General features: G+C 47.1%; 1 protein-coding gene across 1 annotated transcript in view; it reads left to right on the top strand.

The window, feature by feature from the left end:
- The window catches only part of SCN8A (sodium voltage-gated channel alpha subunit 8), a 50,964-nt gene extending 43,653 nt beyond the window's left edge, over positions 1-7,311 (top strand). The window contains 6 exon segments of the mRNA XM_010720527.3: positions 2,370-2,654; positions 3,070-3,123; positions 3,421-3,558; positions 4,223-4,327; positions 4,850-5,120; positions 5,616-7,311. Of these exon segments, the coding sequence (XP_010718829.2) occupies positions 2,370-2,654; positions 3,070-3,123; positions 3,421-3,558; positions 4,223-4,327; positions 4,850-5,120; positions 5,616-6,763 (2,001 nt within the window). The 3' untranslated portion in view covers positions 6,764-7,311.

Below are 7,311 nucleotides of genomic sequence, written 5' to 3'. Positions count from 1 at the left end.
TTTTTTTTTTTTCCCATGGTCTGACTGGAGGATCCCCCCTGAGTCCTTCTGATTTCCTTTGGATTTGCTCTGCTGTAACTGAATGCAGAGTGCAGCACAGAAGGGGCCACACAAACCGATGGGGAATCCCCAAATTCTGCAGGAAGTGGTCGAAAGAAATGAGAGAATAAATCTAAAGAGGGTTATCTCTTCCCCAATGCATTCTCCCCCTACTTTTTTTTTTTCTTCTTCTTTTTTTACCTTACCAGGCTCTGTGAGCTTCATGCTAAGCTTCACAATGCAATGCAACAACACAGGATGGCAATTCCTCCATTGGCACCCAGCGTCCGTGTGCCACTTCATCCCTTCCTTGCACCCATTGGGCTCCTCTGTCCCTTTTTTGTCCCCATAAGCCAATAATGCTGTGATGCATTTCATCAGGACGGAAGGATTTCGCCCCCAGCACGCAGCCAGCACTGCTCTAATGAGTTTTACTGCCACAAAAGCACGTGGTGGTTTTTGCACGTGGTGGTTTTTTGCACGTGGTGGTTTTTGCACGTGGTGGTTTTTGCTCATGGTGGTTTTTGCACGTGGTGCTCAGCAGAAGGGCTGCTGGGGGCACATAGGAATTAGTGCTAAGCCTGGAGGTAGAAAAAACCCACTGAGAAGTGGTGATTTGTAAAACACCGTCAAGATATTCCTCGAGTTGGGAATTTCCATGACAGCAAAACTGATGCAGAGTTCTGACCCTGGGAAGCCCATGAGTTACCAAAGACCAAAGTTTTTTTCCTTTCTTTTTGATTTTAAGATGAGTGCTGCTGCACTGTAAAGCAAGAACCATCCTTCAGAGCCAGAGATTGGAAATGCCTTTGCAAAGGAAACGTGCAATGCAGTTCTTTGCTTTTCTCTACTCCGTAGTAATCTGCATTTTAAAGAGTCTGCTCTGCTCTTCAGTTGTTCAGGGAGTCCGACAGCAGTGCTGTGAAACATGCATGCCTTTTTGTCAGTTGCTGGTGTTCAGTCTGTGCACAAAAGCCATGTTCCTTCGCTCAGATCTTCTTCAGTGGTGCACAAATGTCACGCAATAATATGTAATGAGGTATGAATTTATTTTGGGAGGGTATAGTGCTTTCTTTTGATGCAGTGGAGTGGATATCTGAAGCATCTTAGAACAAAGAGGCACGATGCTGTGCTGGAGCACATCCCATTTGGACAATGGAAGCAAAGCCTTGTTGTCTCTAGGGCCTGGCTCTAATCTTTGCCTTTTTAACCCTATGTAGACAGGGGATGAAGTCGTGAGGTCATTTGCTAGTTGTTGCATTGCTGCTAATTGCCTGGATTGCTGCTTTCTTCAGTTTTTCTCTGTGCTGGAGGGCAGGCACTCACTACAGAGCTCATTGCACACGCAGTGACTGCATCAAGCAAACAGATCTGCTGGGACAGTGTCACACTGCTGTGCCAGGAACAGTGGCATTGCTCTCTGTGTGCCCAAGCTCAGGCAGAGGGGTTAAAACAGTTTAGATTCTGCTCCTCTGTTAAAGGAACCTGATTTAGGAGCACATAATAAAAGATTGAATATCCTGCTGCCCTAACTCTATTATTATTATTCAGTTTGCTCCCGTGGTGGCTGGGGATGCTGAAGGACGTGGTGCTCCCAAACGAGGAGAGGCAAAAATTAGGGGCTGGTGCCCACTGCCGTCTTTGTGTTCGCTGCCATTGGAGGGAGGAACATGGCTTCTCTGTCTTCTTGAGCCTGCCTAGCTGCATGCTCAGCTGTCTGCCTGAGACGACACGGTTGGCCTTGCTTAGTCACCCGGAGACCTTGTGAACAGAGCACTTCTGCCTTGGTCCCGTTGCCACCGAAGTCGGCGCCGCGTTGGGTGGTGACCTCGGTGGGAGCTGGAAGCGGGCATCCGCGCCATCACAGCCTTGTTTGACAGAGGGGAATGGCCGTAAGGGCCCCTGGAGGCCAAGAGCCACCAAATCCATCAGCAAACGCACCCTCAGACGCGCTCTGAGTGGGCTGCAGTCGGGAGCCAACGTGAGATCACTAAGCCTCGCTAATTAATGCCCCCATCTCCCTTTGGGTGATTAGAACGATGGGAAAGAGAGATCGTTGGCCTAAAGAAGCGACTGATCCAAAACCAAACCCAGCAAATCCAACGCTCTGCCCTGTTTTAATTGGAAAACAGAGCTTCAGAGGTGGATTTATGAAGGGTTTTTTCACAGCTTGGAATAAGTTCACTGCCAACTTCTGCGTGGAGTCAATGCCACCGATCTGTCCGTGGCCTTACCTCCTATTCCCCCCCCCAAAAAAGTGCTGTATTGATGCTTGCCGTCTCCTGCCTCGTGTTTTGTACTGAAACTTTTTCCCACCCCTTCCAACACAGGTGGTTGTCAATGCCTTGGTTGGCGCTATCCCTTCCATTATGAATGTCTTGTTGGTCTGCCTTATCTTCTGGCTGATTTTCAGCATTATGGGGGTTAACCTGTTTGCTGGGAAGTACCATTACTGCTTTAATGAAACAGCCGAGGAGCGCTTTGAAATAGAGGTTGTTAACAACAAGACAGACTGTGAGGCGCTGATGCCACCCAACTCCACTGAGATCCGATGGAAGAATGTGAAAATCAACTTTGACAACGTTGGGGCAGGATACCTGGCTCTTCTGCAAGTTGTGAGTGTTGCCTTCATCTCCTCCACAGTAGTGGTAAAAACAGACTTTTTCTCATGTATTCTCTGCTTCCCCCTCTCCTTGAAATAGAGCATCCTATGGATTCCACCCAACTTTGGGCTGGGGGTAGAATCCCTATCTTATTGTTCATCCATTGGCCTGATATGGGTCCCCCAGCACAACAAGTGGCCCCAGCTCTGCTCTTTAAAGATTGTGCCCAGTCATCCATGGGCTGACAGTAAACCTGCCCATAAATATTACTTAATATGACTTAAATATTAGTCTTTCCCTTTATGAGTTATTTATAAGGGGACATTAAGGGTGCCACTGTGACACAGCTGGCACAAGTCAGATTTGTTTGGTTTCCAAGTTATTTCAAGTAATTTCTCTCTAAGGGAACATGTGTTTTCTTTGCTAGGCAACATTCAAGGGCTGGATGGACATCATGTATGCAGCAGTAGATTCCAGAAAGGTACAGTGCGTGGCTCTCACCTCCAGCAGCTCTGTTTTGCTGTCATAAAATAAAGAGTAAAAATGGTAGAGCTGTGTTTATTTCATTTTGTATAACATGTTTTTCACTTGCTGGTGTTACTGTGGTAAGTTAAAAGATGCTGAAGCAAATCCCCAAAAGAGCATTTCTTTGGTTGCTTTAGCTGGGGCGGGGAAACTCCCGATTGCCTGAAAATACACTGAAAAAAGATCTCATTTTGACTCCATGGGTAAGATGTCTTTGAAATGTCATTTCCTTCTCTTCTCATCTCCCATTCAGCAAGAAGAGCAACCCAAGTACGAGGACAACATCTACATGTACATATATTTTGTTATCTTCATCATCTTTGGCTCCTTTTTCACTCTGAACTTGTTCATCGGTGTCATCATTGACAACTTCAATCAACAAAAGAAAAAGATAAGTGCTTGCTCTTTGCTCGTGGAGGTCAACACCCACTTGAGGAACATTGCCTCTCCGTGCCAATGGGGCTTTTTGCACCTTGAGGCTGAGGAGCTCCATCCCCAGCCCAGTCCCACCTCTCTTAGAGCTGAGAGTTGCAGAACCACTGTGAACTGAGGCAACCCAAAGCTTTATATAAGAACTCAGCTTGGATGGAGCTTCTCCCTAGTAGCATGAATTTGCATGTGCTTGTTTTTTTATTTGCTTTTCCTTGTCTGAAGTGCATAGGCTTGAAGTAAGACGTCTTCCTTGCCACTGTCATCTTCAGTATCTCTCTCTGCTTTTCTTCCTTGGAAGACAAGCTAAGGATTTGCATGTATGGAGCGCTTGCCAAGTGGCATCAGTTTTAGTAAGAACTCTGACACCTCTGCTGCGTTTTTATCACAAATCGGATAGAGGGGATGAGGAAGGAGAGAACACAGTAAAGCTCTATAGGAAAAAATATTCCATTTTCTTTAAGGGAAAATTGGTACATCTTGGGTATTAGTGCAAGTTATTGCTGTCTAAAATAGCTGCCACCAACTTGCCATATGGCAGGTATCCTCATGACTTGCTGCTGTGTTCTTCCTTTCCCTTCTGGTGCTTGAACTGATTGTAACCAGTTTTCCTTTTGCCCCTTTACTTTGGAGGTCAAGATATTTTCATGACAGAAGAACAAAAGAAATACTACAATGCCATGAAAAAACTGGGCTCCAAGAAGCCTCAAAAGCCAATTCCCCGACCTCTGGTGAGTGCGTTAGAAAGGGAAAAAATGCAGAACAGACTTCTGAAGGAGCTTCAGTTCCAAAAGCATCCTTTGTTCTAACTCATGCTGAACAGCACATCATCATCTTGTCTCCTCTTAGCGCTAGAGTAGGGTCTTGGGCCATATGGTTACACCAGTCAGGACCTAGGCACATTTCTCTGCTTTGTGAAAGGCTTTGCACGGTGAGTTCCGTAGGTAATGCCATGGGTAAGTCATCATGGGTAAGTCATGCTGCAAGGCAGACCTGCTGCTTCCTCCAGTTGTGATTGGAATTGTCAGCTTGCCTTTGCTCCCACCAGAGAACGAGATGCTGGTAATAGGGATGTAAATAACAGCATCTTCCTGCCTTTCCCATACAGAGTGATCTGTGGCTAGAGCGTGCCTTGAAACCTTCAAAGGGTACTGAGAAACAGTGTCCTCATCTTGTGCTTCTACCAATTTGTTGACTGATGGCAGATTTTTGTTCCAACCTGTTTGGCTCATGGCCTCTCTCTCGTTGCACAGAACCGCATTCAGGGAGCTGTCTTTGACTTCGTCACTCAGCAAGCATTTGACATCGTCATCATGATGCTCATCTGCCTCAACATGGTGACCATGATGGTGGAGACGGACACGCAGAGCAAGCAGATGGAGGACATCCTCTACTGGATCAACCTGGTGTTTGTCATCTTCTTCACCTGCGAGTGTGTGCTGAAGATGTTCGCCTTGCGGCACTACTACTTCACCATCGGGTGGAACATCTTTGACTTCGTGGTCGTGATTCTGTCCATTGTGGGTGAGTGCAACACCCATTTTTCTTTCTTGGTGTTTGCAGAGAAGGTGCATTCAAAGAGAACATGTAGGTAGCTGGATTTCTGGCTTCCCTTTTCACCCGTGGCAGTTTGGCAGCTCAAAGGCCCAACTTGCCTGCCTTCCTCCCTCTGTCCTGGCATTCATTTCCAGTGGTATGGAGTAAAACACTTGACAATCACTCTCCTTATCTTTAAAAACAGACTTTTTACTCACCTCCTTGGAATGCTATAATGCTTACCAACCACTGAAAATAGCCCTGCAGCACTTCCTACATCAGCATGTGATTTGCACTCTTGCTTTCTGTTTGGTTGGGAATTGAACTGAGCGGTTTCTTCCAAGAAGTTTTTGTTTTTAGTGGCTAATCTGTGAGATGCCTGCAACCTCCCAAATGCAAGTTACACAAATGCAATTTAAGGATCATTTAAACCTGGCTGGCCCAAACATGCTGACAAAACCCAATCCTTTTCTTCTTCTCCAGGAATGTTCCTGGCCGAAATCATCGAGAAGTATTTTGTATCCCCCACTCTCTTCCGAGTCATCCGCCTGGCTCGTATCGGACGTATCCTGCGTTTGATCAAAGGAGCCAAAGGGATCCGCACCTTGCTTTTTGCCTTAATGATGTCTTTGCCTGCCTTGTTCAACATCGGCCTCCTGCTCTTCCTGGTCATGTTCATCTTCTCCATCTTCGGCATGTCCAACTTCGCCTACGTCAAGCACGAGGCTGGCATCGACGACATGTTCAACTTTGAGACCTTTGGCAACAGCATGATCTGCTTGTTCCAGATCACGACGTCGGCTGGCTGGGATGGCCTCCTGCTGCCCATCCTAAACCGGCCTCCAGACTGCGACCTGGACAAGGAACATCCCGGGAGCGGCTTTAAGGGGGACTGCGGGAACCCCTCGGTGGGGATATTTTTCTTTGTGAGCTACATCATCATCTCCTTCCTGATCGTGGTCAACATGTACATTGCCATCATCCTGGAGAACTTCAGCGTGGCGACGGAGGAGAGCGCGGACCCGCTGAGCGAGGACGACTTCGAGACCTTCTACGAGATCTGGGAGAAGTTCGACCCCGACGCCACGCAGTTCATAGAGTACAGCAAGCTGGCGGACTTTGCCGACGCTTTGGAACATCCTCTGCGCGTCCCAAAGCCCAACACCATCGAACTCATCGCCATGGACCTCCCTATGGTAAGTGGAGATAGGATCCACTGTTTAGACATCCTGTTTGCCTTCACCAAACGCGTCCTGGGGGACAGCGGAGAGCTGGATATACTGAGACAACAGATGGAGGAAAGGTTTGTGGCTTCCAATCCTTCCAAAGTGTCTTACGAGCCCATCACCACCACGCTGCGGCGCAAGCAGGAGGAGGTCTCGGCCGTGGTGTTGCAGAGGGCTTACAGGTCGCGGTTGGCGAGGCGGGGGTTCATCAGCCGAAGACCCCTCCCCACCAAAATGGAGAACGGAGGAGCAAACAGGGAGAAGAAGGAAGGGACGCCCTCCACCGCGTCGCTGCCGTCCTACGACAGCGTCACCAAACCCGAGAAGGAGAAGCAGCAGCGGGCGGAGGAGGGAAGACGGGAACGGGCGAAAAGGCAAAAAGACGTCAGGGAATCCAAGTGTTGAGACAGAACGCTGGGATTGTACAAACCTAGGAAAAAAAATTATATCTATATTTGCAAGACGGAAAAAAAAAAAAAAAAAGATTGTTTACAAACTTGGTGAAATATATCCATACAGAACAGCTGTGGAGACACTTAACCTGAAGATCTTATACCAAACGTAGTCTGCTTTCCTGTGTGACAGCGTTGCATCTAAAGCAGTGACCTTCCACCTGCTTAAAGGACCCCTGTGTCAACAAACATTTAAGACAAAACAGGGAAAAAGAGAAAAAATATGGATTTTCTATTGTTCAGGCAGGTGGATACTGCATGTTCCACATCAGTCAATGCAACTTAGGACAAACAAGCAAAATAAAAACACACACACACACACACACACAAACACACACACAGAAATAAAACCCGCTGCTGGGATTCATATATTTTCCAAAGCAGCCAAAAATGGATTTTATTTTCCCATTTTGTTGGTTATTATTGAAAGAAAACCCAGAAGTCACGATGTTAAGGGGTTTGTTCATGCAAAAGTAGATTTGCATTTAGTTAAGCAGCAAA

The sequence above is a fragment of the Meleagris gallopavo genome, chromosome 17 (genome assembly GCF_000146605.3).
Source record: "Meleagris gallopavo isolate NT-WF06-2002-E0010 breed Aviagen turkey brand Nicholas breeding stock chromosome 17, Turkey_5.1, whole genome shotgun sequence".
NCBI lineage: Eukaryota > Metazoa > Chordata > Aves > Galliformes > Phasianidae > Meleagris > Meleagris gallopavo.
Note: the sequence above shows the minus strand (reverse complement) of the source record. Positions and strands in the feature narration are given on the sequence as shown.